We start from the raw sequence: 27,942 nt of genomic DNA on the forward strand, positions 1-27,942 counted from the left end.
AATAAACCATGCAAGTAGCAAACATGAAAGCAATCTAATAAAATCAGGCATTTATCACAAATTTGTACTTTTTTATGTCCAAAAGAAGCTGCGAAAACCTTTGCTCACCGTAGGCACACAAGCAGCTGATGCTGGAAGGAGATATTTATGATGTTTGTTTGGGAAAAAAGCATTATTTTTACTAAATTGACTCAAATCTGAGTTTGATGAGGAGCTAGAGTTGGACAAAAAAGTGTGTGCAGCATATCACTGAAATGGCTTTAGAGGGTACAAACAACTTAGGTCATTTTGTTTCTGTTAACCAAATGTACTGCATATTTATGTTAAATGCATGTCAAAAATAAACAATAACAACTTATTGTTTAAAAACTTTGTACTGGTTTGAAGGACATACAAAAAATGTCTAAAAAGACCACAATTTTTGGAAAATAATAGGCTGTCCAAACAGAACTTGACAATTTCTATCTTCCAGTGGTCATTTGAATAGCACTGTTTGATCATGTAGACAAATTATGATCATATTAAAATGAAACTAATTATAGTGGAATATTAATGGTTTAATTGTGGGTATGAAATGAAGACTTGGGAGTTCACTTATTAGCACCCTCATCCCTCCATGACTAAGTTCAATATTCCAACACATACGTAAACCCTGGGACGTAAACTATAGGTTGATAATTGAACTGTGTCTGGTGGAGAAATGAATTGATGGAAGTGTGTTAGAATGCACCATTATATCTGTTCTTTGTTACTCTGTGTTTACCACAAAAATTGCACAACTTTCTTGTAGAGTGAACAACAGCATCTTATGCTGATATTCATTTAGTACCGTGTAAAAAAACAGAAAAAGCTCTTTCTTGCACAAGTGCATTTTCTTCAGATAATTGTAACTCTTTTGATCTTGTATAGTGTATAGTATGTGCTGTTATGTAAATGTAAGGGTACAAGACAAAACATGGACAATTAATTTAAGCATTTACAACATGTATGTTAACTTGAACAGGACAAAATTAACATATCGACAAGGAATATTACCTTTTGGTCTGTTAATGCTCTGCGTGCTAGCCATAAGCTTCAACATAAAAAGTCCAAGTTTTGAGATATTTTCTCAAAATATCAAGAACTATCTTAAGAACTACTGAATCAATACTAGGCTTGTTTGTACTCATTTTAATGCATTTTTCATGCTGAATATGGTCATGAAAATTTACATTTCTGAAATTTTTGAATTTTTAAAATTTTTTTAAAACTTGTCGTGTGCAGTCAACACCCGCGTGAAGAGAGTTAAGGACTCAGAGTCTTAGCTTAGAGTTGGGTAAACATGTGAAATGCTTTAATTAACTTCATATTTGAGTGTCTTCTAAATAATGTCAGTTGGTCACTAAAATGCTTTCTCCTCCCCTTCCTGTTTTCTCACTTCCTCTTCATGTTGCCATCTCTTCCACATCCCACTCCCCATTACTATATACTTCTTCTCTTTTCCTTTTATATGTCTAGTCAAGTCCGAGCCACTCAGTAACAGAGACTCTCCTTCATCTGATGGGCATTACCATCAGCCCGCAAGCTCTGTGCTTGATACTGCCTATACAGGTGAGCGGCTGACTAAAGAGGGCGCCTGCAGCTTACTATCCCATCATGCATTTGTGGATGTGTAGGGGTGTGTGCATATCGTATGTGTGTGTGTGACCTGCAAACAAGGACCTTATCTGACTTGATGGGGACACACCTGCAATAGAGGAGGTCCGCAGTTGTCGGAATCAACCAAAATCCAAAGTGGCATGTGATTTCGCAATGAAACCAATATCCATGTTTCTTAGGGTAGGGGTACCCCCTTTGGAATGTTAAATTTCTGGTGTGTTCTATGGGTGTCCTTGGTTGGGTGGTTAATTTTGGTGTGCATGTTGGTTGGATATTTTTTGGTCAAAAATAGTCCATGTTTGCAGTTCTTCACAAGTTGATGGTGCGCAGGAGCATAACCAGGGGTGCCAGAGGCTGCACACTGCCCCTTTGCAACAATATTTTTAGAGAGATTGGGAGGGAATGACAATTAATGTTAAATCAGTAATCTTTGGATTGTGTTTTCCCTCCAAACTGAATGGGATGAATTTATCAATGACCAAGCCTTTCTCTCAGACCAAGCTGGTTATGTGTCTGTGTGGGGTGGGGGTGGGGTGTGTGTGGATGTGGGGGGTGTGTGTGGATGCAATTATGTTCTGCTGATTCATAATTCTTATCTGCAATCTACTTTTATTAAATCTCTGGTAAAAAAAAAATCAATATTTTTTGACATCTAATTTCTTGAATGTTTAGACTTTAAATTTCTACAAAATTTCTGATTTCATGAAAATAGGGAATAGTGAGATGTGTGCTAATGTATTGCTAGTCTTCATTTTATTTTGTACAATAGATTTTTAAATAGTTACCATATTTCTTTAGCAAGTCCTTAATTTCACTTTTTATATCACAAATAAATTTTGATACATTTTGCATGTATTTTCTTTTCACATTTTAAAACTTCTTTACTTTTGAAATTGGAAATGATCCTTAGCTAAATGAAACCTTCTTTTATTTATAAAATAGAATCATATTTGGGCTATTTTGTGATTTATAAAGCATGCAACACTTATCATCTGTTGTTGTGGTGTGTCTGCCATGTTTGCTGTCAAGTAAACATACAGAAAACAACCCTTTCCCATTTTGTGAAAGTGGTACAAATTTTTGTATTGTCCTCCCTATCACATACTATATACTTCGTATCTAAGATATCACCAAACTTTCTTTGTCATCCTTATCTATATTCCTTTTCAGATGTTTTGTATTCAAGACATTTCATGGGTGTAAAGGGAACCACCATTTCTGAAAAAATAATATATTTTCATAATTTCTGCTTTTTCTGAATCTCTCTTGTCTAATATTTATCATCTCTCTGAACACTCATATTCTTTACTGACCTGCCTCAAAACACATATCAGTGGCACGTCCAGGGGAGTGCTTTGGGTGCTGAAGCCCCCCGCACTTTGTTAAAAATCATGTAAAATCAGCCATTTTTTGGCGATTTTAGCCATTTAGCCCCCGAATAACTCTGAGCCCCCCGCAGGAACAGATCCTGGACACGCTGGTGCATATTCCCCCATTCTTTAATTTTGTTTTGACAATTTGTCCATCCATGCAAATAAATGGAAAGTATTTGTAAACTAGTGCCTGAAAGAATGTGTCAAAGACAGTATCATTGACACAGGTACGTGTAGACCTAATTAATACCAAAAAAGTTGGAAATGCGTGTTTCCTTTTACTGAATTTGAATGCCTCCATCAGGATTACAATTCCCACAATTGTACACTTTTGTACACTTTGTCCTCAATTAGGGAATTTCCCTTTGGCCATACCTTGTGAATCCTATTAGGGAATTTCCCATTGTACATGTGTATCTTTCTGTGTTTTGTCTCTTTTCCAACCATGATGTTGTCAGTCATGCTCTTGATGTTTAGCCCTTGTATATCAGTCCACTCCACCCCATGACTACCCATGCACCCCTGTGTTGTAATGCATTTTACTGACCAATTGTTCATTTTTACTGTTTATTTTATTTATTCACAATGTTTGTAGTGAAATATATTGATGTTAAGTTTTGTGAAATTTGACTTGCCAAGTTCTTCACTACTGATTATCATGGACGGGGCAATGTTGGTCCATTTTTAATCAGGGTATCAGTTTTGGTCGCAGTTTTGTAGAAATTTTATTTAGAATCTGGCAAACAAATTTCAGCAAAATTATTAAAATCACCTTTTTTAGTATTATTGTTATCATTATTTTATTTTTTTTGCAATTCAAAATATAAATGTACTACTCTGGTGCCAACATGCAACTTTTATTCAGTTCTTACGTACATTTTGGCCTTTTAAGAAAATTAAGTTGTGGTTGACATGTAGTCATGCACTATGTACAGTTGATCTATACTGATGAAGAATTATAGTTCTTGAATTTTGTTTTTCTTATTTCTTCCATTGGTATTATAAATAATGCATCAGCAATTGCTTTACTTAAACATTTTAAGCAATTTTTAGAAAGAAATTGTAGTGCAAGGCATGAATATTTGAATTTAAAAATAAACAGACCGTTAAATAAGAAGAATCCAAGTTGCAAATGTTATCCCAATCGGTTACATAATATAGATAGTGTTCCTAGTACCACCTGTAATACGTTATGTAGCAAGCTGAAATTGTATGTACCTGAAATGCGCTTTTACAATATTGAATTGGTAAAAGGATGATGCATCGCGTGCACCGATGCAAAGTTAAACAGGCACAAACTTACCGGCAATCTCTTTCTTGTGGAATAAGAATAGAACACATTTGGCAATAGCAAAGAAATTTACATAATGCCCCGAAGTGAAGACCCCTAGAAGAATCTAGTCGGAAATAGGATGAAATGACGAGGAAAATTTGGTTGCAAAATGGTGGTATAGAAAAACTGTCTCTTACAGGCTGAATGGGTTCCCTAGCGGCAGGTGCATCAACAATGTATTCTTTTCTTGATAAAACCTGTTTTATGGAAAAAAATATAAAAAAATACAGCATAACCTACGTCTTAATAAGGTGTTATTATTATCTGGTTCGGTAGATTTTCTTAGGTAGGTGACCTACAAATGCAATTGCTAAATAACTTGTGTACTCGTGATTAAAACTTTTTCAATTTGTGTTGTATGAAGGCAAATTAATAGGTGTGTTGTACAGAATAAAAATGTAGAATTATGCGGCTTTTCAGCTTGGGTAGGGTTAAAATCCATTTCTACTCTGTCACTTTCAATCTTGCTCTCTGCGGAATATTTTTCATTATGAGCGTATTTCCCCAAACTGTTATCAGCATTCATAACTGCAGTCATGGTGATGCATTCTGGTGATGCAGTAAAAAATAAATTATCATCTTTTTTTTCTCTCTTTTCTACCTTCGTGGTTGCCTAGAGAAAACACAGTTTTGGTTGTAGACGATGAGTAAGATTTTAAGAAGAAGTGGGGGATTTTTCTCGTCAGTAATTAAAATGATTACTGTGTTATCATGAGTTAAAGCTCTCAGACTTAAATTATAGCTGTGTGAGCAGTACGAAAATATGAAATATGACGGTTGATAATTTGCCAAGAGTGCGGCGCTGATTCAGACGTGATTACACGCTGCTATATACGGATTGATCGTGACAGGTTTTTGTCGGTATCAATAAGGTCCGGCACACTGGGCTCCCCACGAGGCCCGAGCCAATCATAACCGGGGAAGTTTCTGATGTTTGCGCAGGAAAACACATTTGTGATAGTTGCCGAGAAGGGACTTGCGAAAATTCCCTAGGAGCCCAGCAAAGTGTCAATGTTTGCAATTTATTCATTTTTTCCTTTTTGATTTTTTAACTTACGTAGTGTTTGAATATGGCAAAGCTAACGCTTAATTGTCTTGACGCATTGGAGAATTTGTTGATTTCATCTGGTTAGATCAAGCTTGATTTATGCAGGGAAATGTAAAAAAAAAAAAAAAAACAATCATATCAAGAAATTATCGTAATAATATTGTATGCTTAGTTTTAAAGAGGTTTGACTACAAAAGCCGGTTTATTTTGTTAAAATACAGAGGCTCAATTAATTAGAATTTGTGAGGATGCCAGGGATGACACCTTCACAGAGTACCTCTAGCATTAAACTTAAGTCACGGTTTTCTAACCCATTTAATGGCTCTCCATTAAACATGTCAATGATTTTTTTTTTTCATTCAGAAATCACAGCAAACACAAAAAGACCACAAATTGATTGCCTTTTTGTTGTCGGTACAGCATTTGGATAATGCACCTTTTAGTCAAGTCCCATCTTTGACGATATCGACAAAGATCATAATCGGAAATTAGCGTGAACGAAATGCGGCATGCACATCATTTGGCTGTGATTCGGCATGCGTGGTATTACAAAAGATGGACTAGTAAAGGTTCATTGACCTGGCTTGTGCGTACTTACAATGAGAGCCTCTACTCGCTGCGAAAAAAACATCAGCTTAAGCAAAAGCCAGAAATACTTTATGGTGGATGAGGAAAACATAATGGCCAAAAATGAGGACATTTTCTGAGATCTTTTTTCATAACATTTTTGCATCATATTTTACTCCTGAATCACTAAAATGAAGGAAATTTGATAGCCACTATTAGTTCCAGGCACTTTTTTTCCTCATCATCAGCTTTTTGTATAGAAAAAAGATTTGTGAAAATTATGCACTGGCTTTAGTGACATTTAATCATTGGAACATGTCTGCAATTTTCAACGGTCTTTCTCGGAGATAGTTGGCCTCACGAGGCCTAATTCTCTGCGGAAATAGACTGGTCGTTATGTTTTGAGTTTGGTACCATCTGTGGCTCAAGGATATGTATGGGGAATGTTCATTTACATGGAAACCATTTTGTCGCCAAAATTGATACAAATTTGTAACATTCATGTCATTTTTCATCTCCTTTTACGAAAATCATGCAGCTGTTCATCATGTGTTTATATCTCATTTGTATTCTGTTCAGTATAAATAAAACCAAGAACAAACATGCCTGATATTACTTGGAATAACATTTGATAATTTTACTGTTTAGATTTGTGAAGTGTTGAGCACTCAGTCATAGTAACCTCATGACTAGAATAGATAGTTCCTTGTCACTGTGCTAATGTGTTGATAAGTAAGAGCAGTATATTAGAGTGTTTAGTGCCCTAAAATGAGACTATTCCGATGCCGATCGAAATAATCGCATTTGTGGAGAGGAACTTTGTTGTTTCAATGGGCGAGACTTCTCCACGGCACTACTCTCCTCCGTCATGCTGTACTTTTTTTTTTTCTGTCAATATTTGTGGTGCAACGAATGCCTACTGGGGCTGCTTGAAGCGAGCCGAGAGGCCCTCGAGTGAAAATATGGGCTGCTTACACTAGGGCTGCCAGGGGGGTCGTAGACAAACACATCTCCATCTTGAGAACACAAACTGTACGCTCTCTAGAGGCTTTTCACGATCAATACTCCATAGGAGAAGTTGCAGAAAACCCAAGCAAACATTGTCATTTTTAAAACCAATGCACCCAAGAAGTAGTGGATTTATTTTTCTTTCCTGTAATACTCCGTGTTCCACTTTATATTTCTGTCTGTCTTCTTCACTGTTTAAATGTCATTTTTCTTTGCCTTGATATTTAGTGCATTCTCTGTCTTATTTACCCGTAAATAGTAGGCCTATTGTCCTTGCACAGTTTTTGTCTGTAGCCATAATGCATAGCATGCAATTTAGCGTAATATTTCCTCCTTCTTCCCTCTTCCGTAAGATAATTGAGCATATTACTGTTATTAGTGTTTCATTAGCATGGGAGATGTAGAGAAGGAAACGTGGATGGTACTTATCTAGTTGAAGCGCATCTTTTGAAGAAGGATCTTGAAACATGTCAAATATTTGTCCAAAGTGAGATAATATTGAAACAACCTTCGTGGGCAGCACTGGCTAGTCATGTCGCCCACCTTATATTTGTTGGACAAATGATAGCAAAATTTGCTCATTTTTTGTACAGATTATCCACAATTATCTAACTGTTACACTAAATGCATATGTTTTATTAAATTCTTGATAAAGTGTTTCTATATCATTATTTTTTCCTGTTTTAGAAATTAAGACTCTTTAAGAACCAAACAAGAATGTTGATGTCTTGTTAGTGGTGGATCAATTTTATCACTGACAGATTTCATAATCAATTTTGACTCAAAAATTGCACAATTTCAGTCAAAAATGAAAGATGTAGGTCTTGACTTGTTTGTGCCATGACATAATCTAATAATGATGTGCCACAAGCTAATTAAAAGACCTGAGATGGCAAAAAAAAAAGGAAAAAATATTGCACTGCATGACAGTGACACTCAATATCATTGCTTTGGATATTGCCAAAATATTTTAATCAATATTAGAGATTATTTTACCTCTATAGCTCAAAGTTATTAGAAATCTGGACACCAGTGATTTAATTAAAATGACAGTGAAATTATCTCTGGTCCGTAGCTGGACAACTCGCAAGACAAGTATACTTGTCTATAGCAACTTTCTTCAGCCATGTCATTTTGTGTCCTAGCTATGCCTTGAAACATATTACATCTAACTCTAACTTCATTGGTCAACTAGAGGTGGGAAGATGCCCCCTTGGAAATATATGTTGGGGGTAATATGACCCAAAAAATTCAAATTTTTGTAAAATCAACCCTTTTTGGATGGTCTTTCCCCACTAACTGGAACAAAATTCTTAGTGACCGGACTTTCCCCTTTCGGAATACCAAGGCTGGTTACGCACCTGCCTAAATTAAACACTTCACCCTTGCCCTAACCTGAATCTTAACCCTAAACTTTTTACACTAACAACATGACTATGTTAAGGGGCAAAATGGCATGGGCCGAAGTGAAAATGGTACCAGGCAGTGATAAGTGTCACATTGTATTCTCTTCTAATATCAGAATAATCTTGTACTTGATAATCAATTATATTCAATATTTCTTATTTTATTTGCAGGGACTAGTTCAGGGGTCACAAGTCAAAGTTCACTGGACATGAACTTACGACAGCCTAAGTCAGAGTTTCCTTCATCGCAATATTATCCAAGGTAGGTCAATGACATTGTTCGCTGTTATCTTGTTTACAAGTTTTCCTTCATACTTCATGAGACTGACAAGCCATTTTTAGCTGGGAAACATTTTAAAAATAGCATACAATTTGTTACCTCTTACACTCACTAGGATCCACAACAAGCTCATCTATCAGGGGCACAGTTCTGTAACCCAATACATTTGTACATTCATTTAATGACATTTGAAAATTTGGGTACTAAAACTCATACCCTGCAACTTGAGATCAAATTTTGCACTATGATTGTTTCAGAAGTTATTGAACTATGCCAATGAGATGAGGCTGTTGTGGTCCATAGTGACTACCAGGTTTGCTATTGAAAGTCACTTTGAAAGGCATTTCCCTCTTATGCTCAAAATACTCATGAAAATTGGTCATAATCGTAACTTTTTCCCATGCTCCATCATAACTAAGTTAATATCAATCAATCAGCATTATCCTATCCCTCTTACACTCCCAAGTTTTCTATTGACTTCCGTCATACATGTATGTATTTAAAATATGCTCAAAATACATGAAAATTGGTAGCGATTTCATTTTTCCTGTGCTCGGTCATGGCTAAGTTGATATCAATTAATCGTAAGATGTTCAAGTCATCTGTCTCACATGTTCTCACCCGAGTTGTGTTGTTGTCCTTAAAGAGAGCTTAATAATCCTATTAGATTTCATCTCGCAGTCCAATTGTTGGTATATGTGTCTAGGTTGTCATACCGACTCCGTAAATGAAGACATCAAACCGGTGTATAATGTCATGAGATCACTGAATTGCGACCGATGAATGCCAGGTTATCATTGTTTCTTCATTGCACTTGTTGGTAGTGTTATTGTTATTACAAGAGAAGGCTGCACATGTGCTGATGTAGGAAGGGGCTTGCTTTGTTTTTGCAGTGAAATGATCACTTTGACACCCTTGCGGAATGAAGTTGTAGTAATATGTAGATTTTTTGTCCTTGATTTTGGTAAAACTGTTATTTGTATGTCTTTTCTGCGAATTGATGTAAGGGAAAGATGAATTCCATCTTATCTTTACATAAAAGCTTCTTTGTTATTGCAAGATAATAAAAGTAATACCTAGAACTTGTGATATGCCTGTAATTCTGACTATGCAGTACGTTTTGCATTAATGGAACGGACAACTATGTTTGTCAGCCTTGTTTACTTGTGTTGGGTCACATAAAAAGGCCGGGTAAAAAGGCATTGAATGTGTCTCTAAAAATGGGAGATACGGTGTAACAGGAAAGAATTGCCCTGACTTTAAATTCATATTGTAGCATTGTTTTGTTAGGAAGCTCTAATGTAAGAGATAGCTTTTTGGACAGCGTTTTGAGTTGCAATGACATTTGTGTGTGTTAAAAACCCAGTCAGACGACTCGCTGTCTATTGGTTGTTTCAGAATACATCATTTAGTAGAGAAATTGATGAGGCATACACTGCAAACATCTTGCAACATCTGGTAAACTATGCTGATAATGTATAATAGTCACACAATAAATGTGTCAATGGATGCAACATACACAGGGGCATTGAGACGCCTTTTCTAATTTGGCCAATTTTAACTTCATGAAATGATTACACTTGGGTAACTTAAGTTATGGGCCTGCCTATGGTGTGTTGCTGTTCCACCAATGTGGAGTACATTTTCCTACCTTGCGTCATGTATGAGGTTACCATCAGGTTACCCACAGGTACCTCTAAAGAGAGTACCTATGGAATTAAGACTAAGCGATTCCGTTGCAGGAATGTTGTTGTGTATGAAGTGGGAAAGGTGGAACCTGTTTGTGGTATGGGAAAAGAATCTATGCACTCAATTGTAAAAAAGCATTCATGATGCAAATAGTGGGGTCTTTTTTGCTATCAGCAGTAGATAGCATAATACCCCAAATACCCACACTTGAATACAGAAGGTCACTGTAAAGTATTTGCAAGTCTGCATTGACAGTGAGTGACCTGTATGAGGTGGCAACTAGGAGGATACTTTTAGACTGAAATTGTTCTCAGATTTGTTAAAAAACACAAAATAAAATTCCATTGAGTGAAAGCTAATGACTAGAGACATGAAATTGAAGATGTGTTTGGTCATAATTAATTTCAAATTCTGAAAGTCCTCAAATTGAATGAAATTTAAATAAAACAGTTTGTCTATTTATAAGTTAGTAACACATTGTAGTAACATAAGACAGTATCTTGTGCTAAGTTGAGATTAAGAAATATGTTTAAGTTTATTTAAAAAACAAACTGTATTTATATGAATCTAAGTAGGTCACGAACCATCCTTCAACTTTTGGCTTGGTTCAGTTATGATAATAGAAATCAACATGATTTATGACATAACACAATGTGTTGATTCACTCATCCAAAGATTACAAATTATGTTTCAATTCTACACATTCATGTTCAAGTGTGAAATGATTTATTTGACTTATTGATAAACTTTGATCCAAATATTTCCTGTCAATATGGCAACAGAACCATACCACCACTCCCAGTGGTATTCAATGTACTTTCCTGTTTAAAACAAAAGAAGAAACTTTCTTTGTTCCGCTCTTGCACTTTTGGTGCTATCACTGCAGTGCAATTATGTTTATCTCCTGCACCATGCACTTGTTGGATTCTCATAGGAACACACCCTTATGTGTTGCCCTTAAGTGGTTTTCTTAGCACTTAGGTGTAGGTTTTTATAGCTTGAAACAATGTGATGGGGTATAAATTGTGGGTTGTTGACAGATAATTTTGTTAGGATGAACCGATTATGATGTATAAAATGAGCGTTGATGATGGTGGTATACTTGTGTTGTTGGACACACATGAGTGGAGCGAACAATATGTTTTATGTCTTTAAGTATCTTATTTTGTTTTATTGGCTTTTTTTTCACACAATCATACAATTGAAATGTTTATATTTATACACTTGGCTAATGCCGCTTGTCTACACAATCACATATAAAGTTTTATTTTGTGGTTTTGGGATAAAGTTTTTGACTGGAATCTTGTTTGAATGGGGAGACCTTGTTTAGATGTCTGTCGTGATTACAGCACTACACCGACGTCTCAATTAACAGATGCAAATGTGCGTATCTATTAAGATCTTTAAAAATCAATGTTGCGTTGCGTATCCATGACACAAAAAACCATGCCGCACGTGTTGGAGATAGTACATGCTCATCAATGAAAACAACGCCAAAGGTGATCTAATCCGCCGCTTTTATGTTGTGTATGGATGAGAAGGGTAGCCAAACAGAACGAAACTGACCAATCGGAAATCACCTTGGGCTGCCTGATAAATGCAAATTAATTGAAGTTCGTCAAAATTTCTATTGGGGCAAAGCCAAATAAATAACCGTCTAAACAGGATATATTGCAACGTGGCTGACAACATGAAAACCAATCCTTCGGCCCATATGTCTATGCGCCCGAAGCTGGAAACCTGAGTTATAGAGGCGGAATGACCATTTCTGTTAGATATCTGCAATCGGAGCAGTGCACTCCCTACTTTAGTGCTGATCATAGAAGTTGTCGGGCGGATCCAATTTCTTGGTTACCATGGATATGTGCAGCAACTTGGCCATAGCATGGGAGGATGGGTGGGTATGCATATCACGCAGGGCTCAACTTTCCTACTCTTGCGCCTCTCACTTTTCAGATCGGTTTCGGGAATCAGTTTTCTAGCCAAGCTCGCTCACCGGCCTCGCTCCATATGTTGTGATCGGGGCTATGGCAATTTGTGGTGCCTGAATATAGAGCAAGAAGGAAATGTGCATCGAACTGTCATAGATACGATGTCACTTGGGGTTTTTAGGGTGAAATTGAATTTCACTTAGTGTGTACATGGTTTTAATGTGCTTGAAATATTGGACTTTAAATGGTTTGCCTTGCGGCTATGTCAATGGCACCTGGACCTGTACTAATGTGTGTGTATAGGTGCTAAATAAGCTATTTGAGTCACCCCTTCCCCAATTTGGTAAACTTATTTAAGTGATATACAACAATATACACGTGTGAACAGTTTTCATGTTTAAACAGGAATTCCTGTTTTTTTGTTGCCCAAATTTCTGTATTGTAATCAGAAAAAAAAATCAGAATTTTTGTGTTTTTTCATTGAAATGTATTCTCAAGCCTGAATATAGGAATGATTACAGTAAGCTTACAGTAAGGTGACATTGGCAGGCATTGCTGAACTAGCCATGTATGAAACTGAGAGTTGTAATTTTTCTTTGTTCAATTTGCATCAATTATTTTTTCCTGCTTTCAGTTTCCAAATAATGCAGCCTTTAAACTGCATTTTCCAGGATGAAATTTCATTTTTGTGCATAAAACTTGCAAAATATTTATTCATTTATTTGTTTTTATTTAAAAACCAGGGGAGGCTAGCATTGAAATCAGTACCGATCTCCCATAGAAACATAGGCATACTATGTAAAGAAATTGGTGGTTCATATCTTTTTTTTTTTTTTTTTTTGAATACTGAAATTTTGGATTAACATTTCCATACCCTTAGATCTAAAAGTGTCAGTATTAGATTTATTCTGCCAACTTTTTGCATCCGCTGGCATTTGCAACATTAATGACATTATATTTAGTCAACATTAAGCCTCCCATATGCAACACCTTGAACCGAATAGGTGGTAACTATGGGGAAGGGAAAATTTAAGGCTACTTAAAGAGTTGTTGACTTTAATTTTGTTTAAAAACATCCCATAATGAGTTTTTCCTATGTGAAGCGTTATTTTTCTTTGGAACTGTGGGCTGTTTATAGACGATGTGTTGACAATATGTCACTCATTTGCTGCAATTATGAACTTGTGAGGAAAGGTTGTATTGAAGGCTTACATCCTTGCCAATTTTTATGTGGTAGTGATGTTAGTATTCATTTATTTGTGGTAGTGATTTAGTATTCAGTGGACTTCAACCTGCATTTAGGTGGTAGAAGTTTAATATCTATGTGTGTAGGACTTAGCAGGCCTTCAATGAGAATTATTATCATATTGGAATTTGGGTATGTATTTTTCTCATCATCTGGGCTATCGTTACCCTTAATCAGACTGGACGTAGAATTACTTGTTTTGAAATGAAAAGTTCCAGGGCCCGGTTCCAGGGCACTTTAATGATCTACAGTAATTGTCTTTTCATTTACATCTGAGAATACTGTGAAGTTATGCCATCAGTAACATTCGACTGGAATATCATTTATGCATACATAACCAATCTCGCCAAGTATACATCTTGTGCAGAAGATCTGCTCAATTTTGTCCAATTTTATGAACATAATTTCATAAAATGTGGGTTCGATGTGAACTAATTATGTATCTATCTTCCATCTCTTCCACAGCCAAGCTTATCCTCACATCCTGCCTACACCAGGGGCACAGAGTAGTAATTTACAGTCAGCAAGTGCTCAGGCGCAGAGTTCATTTGGTGTTCAAGCCAACTCATCTAGCTACCCATATTCAGCCCAGTCTGGCCAGTCAGCATACGGACTTGCCCAGGCTATGTCATATAGTAAGTATAACAAAGTTTGTCGTTCATTTTAAAAAGAGGTGAAATTAAGCAAAATGAGTTGATCAAATCAGTCATATTATTGTGGTTGTCTTACTAGCTTGTACCCAAAAGTTTGATGATGTCTTATAAACAAAAGTGGTTTCATCATGAGGCTGGCCCCTTCCCTCCTTCCTTGTAACATAAGTGTGAAATATGAAAATTCCAACTGCAAAAGATCACCTTTGATCAATATTTTAACTAGGTTTTACAAAATATAATCAGACTTTTTGACCCCCTCCCCCAACAAAAGAACAAGAATAGCTCTTCAGATATGAATGTGTTGACTGCTGATAAAAGAAATGCTTTAAGATAAATCGTAATCATGATATTGATATCAAACTCACTTTGCTTTTTCACATCACAAAATGTCAAGGGCTCATTGCAACATTGTTGAGGGCTCATTGCAACCCTGTTAATGGCTCAGTGCAATACTGTCTCATTTCCATCTTGGCCATTTTGAGAAAATTATGCCTTTGTATATAAAGCTATGTTACACTGGTCTGTGGCTTTATTGGGTTTGGAAATGGTCTTTGTTGTCACTCAAAGCTCATTATTTTCTAACATTTTGTGGTAATAAAATCTCATTTTCATCAAAAATGGAGATGCGGCAGTTCTCATTGAGCTCTCAGTGTATATAATCTTTGTATTTGTCTTTCAAAATGAATCTTAACAAGACAAGAAATGTTGCCGCACAAATGATTCTCTGCTAGTTTTTGAAGAGAAAAAGCAGTATAATAGTCTGCAAATAATGCAGTAATTATGATGCATCTACCAAAAAGAAGGGTAATTTGATGCCACTTTTATCCAACTTTCTGAAATTTACACTTGAGGGATGAAAAGTTACCTTCTTCATTTTAAGCAAGAGTAAATTTCATGGCATCTAGATTTCTAAGTTCATCACAACTTTGATTTTTGGTAGGAAGAATTGATGTCATTAGTAAATCGAGTCACAGCGGCTTCTGTCAATGTGTAATTGTACAGTGATCAAACTAGGGGTGTATCATAAGATGCAGACGGGCGACATTATGTAAGTTTCGGGCAAGAAAATCGTTAAGTAGCAATGCCTAATTGAATACTCAGTAGCGTAGTCAGGTATGCAGAGCTCAAGTAGCAGGCAGTGGAATCAGTTTCACGTCAGAATGCTTCACACTGCGCCAAGAGGGTCATCACGGTATGCCGCTGGATATGATACTTGGGGAAAGACGTTTACCGTCAGTAGAACACGCTCCTTGTCAGGGGCTCAACTCCTTGAGTTGGTATGGGATGACAAGGCACAAGGCCCTAAGAGTACCACTTGATGGTGTCAGGCAGAATAGTAAAATGCTGCAGATTGTTGGGGAAAGAAACGATGCCCGTGGAATTACTGGTACTGGTGCCTGGGGCTAGCACGGTAACATCCAAGCAATGCCGTAGGCTTCTATGAAGTCAAGATCCTCACTATATACCTACAAGTTATAGTCACATTCACGGTCTCACTCACATTCATGCATAACATCACTTTTCAATTTTATCCATCATTTTTATAGTTAAGTGACTTGACGCTTACGCTGCATATCATTTTAAGTTAGAAAGTCAAAGTGATACTTTTGTAGGCGGTTTTAAGTTGGAATTATTCAAGTAAAATCCGATTAGGATTAATGTCCTCAAGTGGCTCCTTGACGTTCATACTGATAGTAGATGGTAGCAGATATAACCAGATTGGGCTGTTCTCCAAACATGAAATAATATTTGCTATGATTGAGACAAGTACTGTACCCAAGTTGACAAAGATATGAATATCCTGTCATACCAGCCGTGTATTCCTTCCTTGAATCTAGTAATGTGTGTAACTAAAAACGATAGTTGAATAAATACAAGGTGACACGTCGATGATGTTGAGACAAGATAAAATTGCTGGTTGAAATTTGCAATTCACAATTTTTTCTCCCTCTGTCTCGTTGGAGTCAGTCGACTGATGCGTGCTTGAATATTTGAAACCATATAGTTGTCGCGGTTTTGTAATGTTACAACGACACACGTTATGCGGTTGTTTTTAAATGAAAGAAACAAGTTCAAAAGCAATTTTTTTTATATCTACTACTATCATATCTATTGTGTGACTCAATACTAAGTTGTAATTGGACTACTTGCCTCCATTTTGTTTGGAGTACTTGTCAGCGCGTTGTTGGGTCATGTGGAAGACTCCTTCAGTAGACGCAGCACTCTCAGTGCATGGCCAGAATCAATTGTAGATAATTTCATATCTATTATATGTACCAATTGTGTGCTTCCAAATTACAAGTTCTTCTTCTCTCCTTAAAATGAAAACTAAATAATAACACTAGCATCTTTCTCCATTGAGCTATTCCAGTTGAAATACTTACACATCCTACTGAAGTCATTGGACCTTAATCTCCCACAAAGGGGATGTAGATTTCAAATGGAGTCACCAAGGTAACCCCATTTGAAATTCACATTCTCAGTCTAGAAGATTAAAGTCATGTCTTCTGTAGATTTCAACTGGAATAGCCCAATTTCATTGTCATATTGTCAAGTTTCATTGTCATATTTACAAAGGAGGAAACAGAAAAAGTGATCCCATTTGGGAAATAAACTCAGGACCTCAGGTTTTTTTCCAATCCTCAGCAAATTCAAACTGATCTTTTTAAATTTTGAATATGTAAGAAAACAGTAAAACAATTAAAAGCTTTTAACAGTGGAGAGAACCACGGTGCAAATTTCTCAAGTTCAAACATGTGCTTAGGAGAGAGTTAATTGCGAAACCAGCATATGATTAGCTATGATATTATTTGAAGAGAAGCGACAACAAATTTATGAAATGAAAATGAAAATGGCACTAACAGGTGTGAGATATGATCCGATATCAACAATGATAATAACATTGGCAGCAACACGACACCAAAATGTGAAATCCAAGATGCATATACATGGTGCAGGGCCTTTAATTACTATTCATGGTTAAGGGCCCAAATGACCAATCAGTAATGGATATGCCAGTGATGATGGATGATATAATAATGTTATGAAATATAGAGCTCTGCTTCAGCACTAGCAAAGTTATAGTTTGCCATATTTCAACATGAAATGTACAGGATATTTTTAAAGTTCGCTGCAATTTTGTCACTGAAAATTTGTAGATGAAAATATTTTTGAAAGGTTTTTTGGAAAAGCAATTTGTTAAGGATGTTTGCAAGGTACATTATGCCAAGTGACTCCTTTAAGTTGAAATGTATATGGGCACTATGTGTTGTATAGTAAGCATGTACTTGATGTGTCTAAACATGTCTGGGTCGTCATCTCACCACTACTTGAAATTACCTGGTACTATCATAACGCATCCATCATCTAACCATGCATAAAAGAAGACCTTTTGTCTTCTATAACGAACAATCGATGTGTGATATTTGAAATGTTTTTTAATAGTTCATATTTTAAAAATTGTTTTATATCTTGTTTTTTTCTTGTAGGTGCTAAAGGTTTAAAACCAGATCCTTCCACAATGCAAGGTCAAAGTTCATATTTGAGCCCTTATGGTACAGGGTTCGGTAGTAGTCCAAGTCAGACTCAAAGTCCATATTACCCAATGCAAGGTATGTATGTGTGCGGGAGGTGTAAGGTTTTAGTGCATAGTTCTTAAATGATCAATAATAACCTGTAGAACAGAAGTGGTATTAGGCCTATACAAACATCTTCGAAAAAAAAACCCTCAATAATAATTGCATGTTTATCAATGAAATCTTGGATTAAGTTTCTTGCGATGGACATTATCATTACTTTTGTATGATTCTGTAAAAATAAACTTACAATATAGAATAATATAGTTCTCAATATCATATTAGGGTGTTCATTTGTGTGTTTTCCCTCATTTGTGTACAACAGGTAGCAGTTTCTCAAGTAGTGGCAGTTACTCCTACCCTCCCTCTAGTAGCAATACATCCTCATCAAACTCACAGGGTTATAACAGTACACAACAGGTAAGGAATCACTCTTAACCAATCACAGTGTTGTGAAATGATCATGTGATTGGAAGCATCCAATAGAGAGATGGTATTTTTAATGAAAGCTTTTATCAACACTTTCAACCAATCATAGTGGCCAAAGTTTAATGATCATGTGATTGAATACATCCAATAGAGAGAGATGTTATTGAAAGCTTTTAACAAAATATTTAACCAATCACAGTAGTGCACCAAGGTCATGTGATTGAAAACACCCATTAGATGTTATTGAAAGCTGTTAACAAAACTTTCAACCAATTACAGTGGTGCAGCAAGGTCATGTGATTGAAAACACCCAATAGTGATGGTATGGGAAGCTTTTGATAAAATTTTCAACCAATCACAGTAGTGTAGCAAGGTCATGTGATTGCAAACACCCAATAGTGATGGTATGGGAAGCTTTTGACAAAACTTTCAACCAATCACAGTAGTGTAGCAAGGTCATGTGATTGCAAACACCCAATAGTGATGCGATAGATGGTATGGGAAGCTTTTAATAAAGCTTTCAACCAATTATAGTGGTGTTAGATGTTAAATGCTCATGTGGTTTTTAACACCCAATAAAGGGTACTTCTAGTATGGGAAAATTTAGACAATTGTAGTGCTATAAATTGATACCAGTGAAATGTTTGGAAATAACATTCAAAGTGTCAAATCATTGGTAAAATGGTTGTAAAAAATCACTAAATCTTGTATCCTCAACCTATTAATATTTGCAGGGTGTTGAATATGGGTCCTATGGAACCTATGGCCAAGCAGGCTTCAACCAGTACTACTCACAGGGCTATGGGTCATATATGAACTCACTAACTACAATCCCTACTTCAACACCTACTACCACAACAACATATCAACTGGCACCTCTGCCCAATGATAGTAAGTATACACCAATTCTTTGGAATGCAAAATTATTTGAAGATAGAATTGCACACTTGATATCATTGTTTTAAAGTTTAACTTTTTGAAGTAAAATTCCAACCTCTTTGATCTACAATATGTGTAAACTTTTTGTATTTTCTTCTGTGTTTGATTTGAAGTTTATATAACCAATAAATTGTTAAGTTGAAAAGGAGTGTATTCAAAGTTTGAATAGTTAAGTTCACAAACTGCAGAAACAACTTGTTGTGCGCACTGCTTGCAACAATTTTGTATTGTTAATAGCTAATTTTCTTTACTTCACAATATTGTAAAGGAAATACAGGACAAAAGAACAAAACCACATTGTTTTCATAAGAAAGTGCATAGATCTGATATATAGATAGATACTGCTGTGGTATCTTGATAATAAATCTGCATGCTTTGCTAGAAAATGAGTATTAACATTTCAGATTCAGTTACCACATTATATAACCCTAAATTATCCTGGTATTATAGTATGTTAACAATCATAATTTTGGTAAAAATAATGTTTGGTGGGAATTCATATATCAGATACATTTTTTATGACATAACTTGTTCCAGTTGCAAGCTGCTTTACAGCTCATTGTCAGACTTTGTTGCTTCTTCTTTCCTGAAATTGTTGAAAGAAATTATGTCTTACCAAATATTTTCGACCAGCTTCTAGCACTACCAACGGTATAGTAGCAACTTCAGGAAAGAAGAAGCAAGGTTGCTAGTCTGATGAAGATCTGTATAGCAGTTTGAAAATCTTACCAGGAATGTCATCAAAAATGGATTTGATAGTATGAATTCCCCATCAGACAATATTTTACTGACAATCCAGGTGAACCTAATACAATGTAATGGTAAAAATGTTTTGGATATTATAATATTAGAAATGTATTTTGCATTTGTTTTGTTGAAGATTTTGTGTTTTTGCTTTTTGGCTGTTGACTAATTTTGTTCCAACCCATTTCTGGTCCAATTCATTCCATGCACACACACAGCTTCTGTGAGTAGTGTACAACCTTCCACAAGTCCTAAAGGTAAATAAAAAACAAAAAAATTATAATCAATAACCAATAATATTCCACAATCAATATACAATAGTCAATTATGATTAATATAATATTATTATATTTATCAAAATTTGTGATTTCAAAATTTTAGGTCAATAGTTACGAACAACACAAATTTTTATATGGAAATTCAAAGAACAAAACAGTTGAGAATTGTTTGTAATAAGACATTTTGAATGTTGTATATAATTGATATTGGAGTAGTTTTGGAGTTGATGTTAACATGTATATATTTATACCTATGTATATACCTTTCAAGTGAGAGATTTTGCTGAATTTTTAGAAATATAACTGCAGTTGCTAAAAGAAAATTATGGGGTAAAATTCTCAATTCTAGTGAGTGAAAAGGACCAGAAGTGTGGTACCAATTTGGCTCAATTTTGTTTCAAAATTTGTTATGAATTTATTTTTGAATCAAATATTTTATTTTTAATATGAACTCGCACTATTATAGTTACTGCTTCTATTCAATTATGTTAGGAAATCTAGGAGGATCATTTGTAGTTTAAAAATAGTTTTAAAATAGTTTAAAATCTTCAATCGAAGTTAATACAAGAAAAGTTTTGTTTATTTTAGCAACTAATTAATTAAAAACTGAAATTTAAGGTTTAGATGGTGCTTACCACATTAATGCTCTAACTTAGTCACCAGGGCAAGTCTTTTAGGCAAGTGTGCAGAAGCTGCGATGAATATTTTTATACATGCCATTTTGAAACATATTAATTTTTGACTCACACCTCTTGAGAATCAATGAGTGCATATGCTGTGGGCAATGTTTGGGAGTGGACTTGGACAAAGCTTTTCAAATAGAATTTGGACTTAACTGACCACCTTGCGGACAATGTCCCTTTGGCTGTAGTGGCCGAAATAGCTGAGTAGCCAATTGGATACGGGTCTCAATCACAGCGTATTCGCTAAGTGTTGACGCCGGTTCATCAGTCAACCACCAATTTGCGCATTGGTCAAGGAAACATAATTCTGCCCTACGGACATAATCGCACTCACCTAGTGCGTCCATAGGATCACTTTCCTCACAAGTGTCTGTAGACGTGTTAGCTTGATAACCACCATTTCAAAAGAGGAGCAATTCCCTCTCTCTCTTTCTTTCTCTCTCTCTCTCTCCCTCTCTATACGATTCACAGAGTTTGCTGGGCCTGATGGCTTCGGCTACATTGGGTGTCGAGTTACCATTGCAAAAGGAGTTGAACTCGGCCGGCCACAAATGCACCACGTAGATGGCCCGGGGCCAGTGCATTGCGTTGATGAACTGAACAAGTTGTGGCCCGGTGTAGTGCTTTAATTGAAAAAAAGGAGCTATCCTATATCACCCTGGCACTTTCTTGATGAAGGTGACTATGCTTGAAAAGAGTCTTGGAAAGGATTTTTTCATCACTTCACATCAAATTAAGAAGATGATGTGCGGATTCTAGACACACCATTCAGTTTTTCTCCTCTCTCTCTCTCCCTCTCTCTCTCTTTCTCTCTATTCTATTAACTCCTGGATTACGGCACTTGCTTTTCACTGTATATGTCAGCTGCCTGGATCTAATATACCAGTCCATTTATAGCTTGGAGTCAATTTGAAAATAAATTTCATCGAAGTTATGGTATTTTTCTCTTGCCATTTCAATTTCTGTCCAATAGCATATGCACTCATAAGGTTTCTATAATAGTATAGAATAAGAACAAGTTATTTTTGCTTTTTGACATTATATTGTTTTATCAGTATTTTGAGGATTGTAGCATCTAAATAATTATGTTAGTAAAGTGTCCATCATCACTTAACTTATGAGTACAACTTAGATCAGGCTATCTAAATCGAAGAAACTGAATGAAAATGATGTAATCTTAATCCAGTTATTCCCTTAAAAATAATTGAGTCAAAGTAACCCAAAACCAAATCTTAACACTAAAAATATCCAGCATATTAGTTACTACCCAGCAAACACAAAATTGTTTTTAAAAATGTTTTAATATTTTTTTTTTCTTCAAAATTTGTCAAAATGTTCAGTGGACCATAACAATTGTGATCAAGCCATCAGACTGGATGGCGAAAGTCGTGAGTACAATTTTCTGGATTTGTCACACAAAAATATGCAATTTAAAGTTTTAAATAATAATTACATGTAGCCTATAATAAATATCATTGAAGCATTTGAAAACATTCTGTATCAATTAACACTACCAAACGTGTTGACGAAATGATACGGTAAAATGTTTTTTGCACAATATTTTGTAAATGTTTGAATAACATTATTTGCAATGGTTTTATTTGAAATTTTTGTGTTCTTAAAATATTTTATAACATCAATAACCCAACATTTAAACACAACTTTTGTGGAAATGTTACAAAAAGCATTTTGTGTTTGCTGGGATTGACTACTGTATAGCAGGATTGGTTCATGACAACTCATTCTCTTGCCTGGTTTTAGCACGGGGGTGCTCAAGTTTGGTTTGGGTAGTGATGTGCCTCTGGGAATCTGAAAGTGTACCCAGATTTATACCAATGTATAAAAAAACATTAGACTCATTTTTTTATACCCGAGGCTCAGATTTTGGGCCAATTTAACAAAATGTCACGAAATTTTTTTAAATTTTTATCTAATTGGGCTGTTCTATTTAAAATGCACATTCTCCTGTGGGAAAATATAGGTAAAGCAGGGGGAGTGTGGGTTTCAAAATGATTAACCCTGACCAATTACATTTGAAAAACATACTCCCCTGTGGAAGATATTTCCAAAATCTTCCACAGGGTAGTGTAATTTCAACTGGAATAGCCCATTAATCTCTTTTCTCTCAATTCTTCCACACAACAGTTGAAAATTTTACCACCGACTCCTCAATCAAATTAGGCGATGCAAATGCCATGGGTAGGGGGCAACAAGGAAGAGCGAGTACACAAAAAGGAGCAGGAGGTAGACAAAGAACGGCGGGAAGAGGGAGGAGAAATAACCCTTCACCTGCACCTGAAGATGGTCTAGAGGTAAATATAAAAGTTCATTAGGCCTGTTTATCAATCAGTTATTTTCGTTCTTTGTCAAGACCAAAGGAAAACTTTCATTGACATTGACTTTTTTCTGTTGACAGTTTCGCCAAAGTATACTTCTGGCTTTCCCAAAGCGTTGATGATGCTATTGATCCACCTGCTTTGGAGCGAGAAAACTTTATTTGAGTCACATATTTGATACTCTGCTTAAGTTAGACCAGCTCTGGAAATAGGAATTGCACTTCTGGTGAAACCAAAACATCCAGTCAAGTTTCTCTCTCCAAAGTAGATGCATCAATAACATCATCATTGCTTTGAGAAAGCTTGGAGTAATTTGTCGAAACTGTCCGCAGAAGAACACACGTTTCTCCATTGGTCTTGACAACAAACTCTCTAAATAACTGGTCTTGAAGTTAAAGTTTTACAGATGGTGGAGAATTGTAATTCTGGAGTTAAAAACATTTGTGCAAACATGATTTCCTTTTCCTTTATGTTTCCTGTCTTTGGATGGTAATATCTCTGTAATTCATTATTCAAGTAACTGTAAATATAACTGCACAACATGTCTTCAAAATAACCTAATTGTCTGTCCACAACTCTGAGCATCAAGACATAACCAACCACCAGAAAAACATCCAGAGCAATAGCTGAAATCTTGCCACCATCTAGGTGGGATTTGGCATGATTACATCTTGGTAATGAGGGGGATGTGGCAGTAAGCGATTTCCTCATAGCCTCAAGTGTTAGGGAAGGAAGGATGATAATTTAGCAATTCTGTTGTTTGCTCATTTTTTCCGAAACAATTCGGAGAGAGATGTTTCTGATTGCTTGATTTTACACATGTAGGGGGTACCGTAATAATAATATTTTTTGTTTGGAGGAAGGGGCAATTGGGCAACCATGTTTTAATATGGGGTGTCCAACTGTCATACCAGATCAATTTCATTACTATCTTTACTATGTATAGCTCACAGGTTTTAAATTTAACCATTTGAAGTTCCTATTGCTTCTCTTCAGTTGGTAGTAAATTGTTTGTAACTAGAGTTTTACAGTACAACTCAATGTAAAAAGAGAGCTTGTGGGAGATTTGCATTAATCAAGGCCCAGTAAAATAGTGAAATATTTGATGTATATTTCTTGATTTTTGTCCTCCTCCTTCTCCTACTTGCCCAAATGGGATTATCCAGTGCATTAGCAGTTGTAATTAAATTGCCCGTTAACAGCCTTGTATGGCACATGCTCTAAGGAAAAGAAAAAAAAAAGAAGAAAAAAGTTACATTACAGTTGAGCAATAAGCGCAAGAGCTAAATTTGCCTGAGGGGGCGCTCACCTCGACTTGCTTGCAAATCCAACCAATCAGTGGGTAGAGATGAGCCTGAGGGCATTATGGGTAGGGAGGATGAGCGAGCTTGCAGCTGGCTTGTAGAGCAAATTACTGGCACGGTAAATCCTCCCTGCCTGCTGGTCCATCGGTTTCCCAGCCTCATCAGTTAGATGGAATCGCTGGGATTGCCCCTTCCAGCCTCCTATAATGGCTTTAATCCTTTCTAGGAACCACCCACATTATACCACGAAGTAATATGGCACATGGTTGATAAATAGAGAGGATAAGATGGGTTTAAATGCCTATATGGCTAGTTAAGTCAGCTATTTCATGGTGGTTAAGGGCATGCATGTAATATGCATCAGTAAGGGAAATGATTTAGGTTCATGATGTGGTTGTTAAGTATGTTTTAAGAGTAAAATAAAGCAAATTGCACAAAATGAACTAAAAAGCCTTCAGTTCAGACAGTCAATTTAAGATAAGTCAAGGTCAAACTGAGTTGAGAAAGTCATTCAATAATGGCCTATTCTGTGTGTTTCATTGCTATCAAAGAGAACTAGAATACAAGGAACCGGAAGAAAATAAAAATTCCTTTAAAAAGGAAATGGGCTACCAAAGAAAAGTGTCCATGATGTAGGGTATTGTAAATGTTTGACATACGTATTGGAAATTATGAGTAAACTGGGCCAAAAAAGGAGGGAAATGACAGTAAAATTAACATCATGTGTTAAATTATATTAATAATTTGCTTATTTTGGTTTATTTTCAGAGAGTATTTGTATGGGACTTGGATGAAACTATAATCATATTCCACTCATTATTGACAGGGTCATACGCAACAAGATTTGGCAAGGTAAGAAATGATAGATAAACATTGTGAAACTGTGAAAAGCATAAAAGCATCAAAACCAGAGATCAAAATTAGTTGCATAATTGATTTTATTAGCCCAAGCATCTTTTAATTCAAGAGAAACTAGTGGGAGGGGGATATTCTCCTTGGTTTCTTTTTCCTTGCCTCCCTTCCCTGGTTAGCTAGCCCCAGGCACTGAACTCACATTGTCATGGCATTATCAGGATTAGAGTTACATGTACCGTTGGTAGGTGTTAAGAATGGTGTGATGGGTACATTGAGGATTCCCCCATGATTTACCCATGCCCCAAACTTGCATATTCATACAGTAGAGAACTTTGTAGGTATGAGACCTTGGCAGATTGCCTCACACCGCAGATATTGCACAAGATCTTTGTTGGTATGACTTGCCATCAAACCATGTGGGTGTGGCATGAGTTTGCTTGTGGCTTATGACTCGAGGGATGTTGAATAGCTAGCTACATATTTTGAGAAGTTTTTTAGCCATTGTCATCATTATAATGGTGGCCACATGCTGGCTTCAGTACGTGACCAAAGTTATGAAACAAGTGGGTTTTGCCGTAAGATAAAATTAATTTTTATTTGAAAGTTGGCTTAGACCTAAAGGTTATTTTACTGATGCTCCATATGTGTTGCATGTTTGATATGAATAAACTGTAATGTTAAGTGTTGTAAAGTAAAGCTGTCATGTTGCCGTGTGCAATTTAAAATGATGTGAAATTGGAGTTAGATGTGTATACTGGAAGTTGATTGAGAAGCAGCTAAAAAGAAAGGGTTCTAAACAACATTAAGATAATCTGCATTTTTCTGTATATAAAATACTTGAAGTGAAGAAAAAGTGAAAAAAAAAAACCACACAAAAAAAAAGACTGAAACTTTAAAGTTTACTTGCTCAAACTTAGGCACAGTAATATATATTTTTAATCACACTGCATGCAGTCAGAAAAAGGCTCCTTTTTATATTTTTCCCTTTATTTCAAACCCAACTAAGACATGCATGATAATGTAACACCCATAAATGATTTGGTATTCAAAGTGGGGGTATTACAATAAGTTCATATAGAGTCTTATATTTACCACAAATCCCTGATGAAATCCGTCTTACTAATACTACAAACATCATGGCCACTAGATAAACTATAGTACTAAGTTTATCAACATCTATTCATTGTGCAGTACATTTTTACTTCAATTTTAAAATATCCCCTATTCTTATATTTATGCACAGTAAGCAATGTAAAACTTGCTATAAAGTTCAGAAAGTTAATCTCACGTTAATCTACCACGAGTCAATCAAGAAAATTCCATTGTCAAATTTCAATTACACTAATTATTAGTTCATTCAAAATGACTACTTATCCAAATTCAAGATATAGGTCTCTACATCTCTTTAATGTATGCCACTATTTATGAACAATTTCTTTCATCATGGAAATGGAAATGCTGGAAGACAGATGTCACAGTCCACTCCCAAGGGAAGATGCTCTTTTAAGAAGCAACCTCACATTGACCCCAGACTTCTTTTTTCTTTCACTTACGACTCCTTGCCCCCCAGCTATATGGCTCTTTAAAATATCATCTCATAGCCTTTTTTTGTTATCACAAAAGAAAATGTCATTTTTATGCGGCATGATGAGCATGCTAGATGCTAGGCACCATCTGTTTACTCCATTCATAATGTACAGTTATTACTCGTTTCCCTTTTGGGGGAATAGTTGCATTATGTTCTTTTATCTCTTTCTTTCGCTCTCTTTTTACAAACTTAACTTGACCATAATGTTAACTTCTAGACAGTGCAATTAGTCAATTTGACTCTAAGAAGTTGTGAATACTATCGAACTTGTGCAAATCTGGGCCTGACAGTTCATTGACCCCTCTGCGAATGGAAGAAGGGGGTCATGGTCTGGATCTGTAACTTAAAAGACTTTGTACTGGCCACTTTTAGAAATTAGAGTTAAATGGCTTTAATCTTTTGAACTGCCAGTTCAATAAGAAAATAAAATGGTGAGCTATTTGTGGTGCATGATGTTGTCCATGAATCTTGATTTTCAGGATCTGTAATAATATAATTTTACTTTATTCCACTATAATGGTATATGTCTTAATGGTTTGAAGAGTTTATAGCATATCTGTAAAATACTTGGTATATCCGGGATTTCAAAGATGTAGAGAAAATGGGTATTATATGAGTTGCTTCAAGAGTCATGCCTTTCTAAAAAACCCAAATGGATTTCACTTCTAAGGCAATAAAAAATGTCTCGGTGTTGCCATACGTGTTTGTATTGCGGAGCACTTTTTATCTGTGATTTTTCCAACTTTTTCAAATGTTGGTTAAAATATGTTTTAAAACCATTTGTTGGAAGAATTGTGTTATTGAAATAGTGGAAGTATTTCATTTTATGTGTAGGGCCATACTCCTGCCATAAGAATGCAAATTTTTGAAAGTTTTGAGCAACCATATTTTGAAAGAAAACTGCATTCAGCATTGGATTTGAAATCTTTACAAACATACTTTTTTGGAATCATAGCACAGAATGTGTCCAGTTGTATTTTGACACAAATTACACCCTACAGTTTTGTTGAAATCTGTATGTTAACACCCAATAGGATAT

General features: G+C 35.7%; 1 protein-coding gene across 16 annotated transcripts in view; it reads left to right on the top strand.

The window, feature by feature from the left end:
• Positions 1-27,942, top strand: part of LOC140138091 (protein phosphatase EYA1-like) — a 351,231-nt gene that overhangs the window by 275,484 nt on the left and 47,805 nt on the right. For 8 of the 16 annotated variants that reach the window (XM_072159973.1, XM_072159972.1, XM_072159968.1 and 5 more), the window contains 10 exons: positions 1,498-1,590; positions 8,545-8,635; positions 13,985-14,154; positions 17,661-17,783; positions 18,073-18,167; positions 18,911-19,067; positions 20,078-20,116; positions 22,161-22,208; positions 22,966-23,132; positions 25,229-25,312. In XM_072159973.1, the coding sequence (XP_072016074.1) occupies positions 1,498-1,590; positions 8,545-8,635; positions 13,985-14,154; positions 17,661-17,783; positions 18,073-18,167; positions 18,911-19,067; positions 20,078-20,116; positions 22,161-22,208; positions 22,966-23,132; positions 25,229-25,312 (1,067 nt within the window). The remainder of the gene's footprint in view (positions 1-1,497; positions 1,591-8,544; positions 8,636-13,984; positions 14,155-17,660; positions 17,784-18,072; positions 18,168-18,910; positions 19,068-20,077; positions 20,117-22,160; positions 22,209-22,965; positions 23,133-25,228; positions 25,313-27,942) is intronic. The other 8 variants (XM_072159977.1, XM_072159980.1, XM_072159982.1 and 5 more) reach the window with 4 other exon arrangements.

Source organism: Amphiura filiformis, chromosome 17, assembly GCF_039555335.1.
Source record: "Amphiura filiformis chromosome 17, Afil_fr2py, whole genome shotgun sequence".
Taxonomy (NCBI): Eukaryota; Metazoa; Echinodermata; class Ophiuroidea; order Amphilepidida; family Amphiuridae; genus Amphiura; species Amphiura filiformis.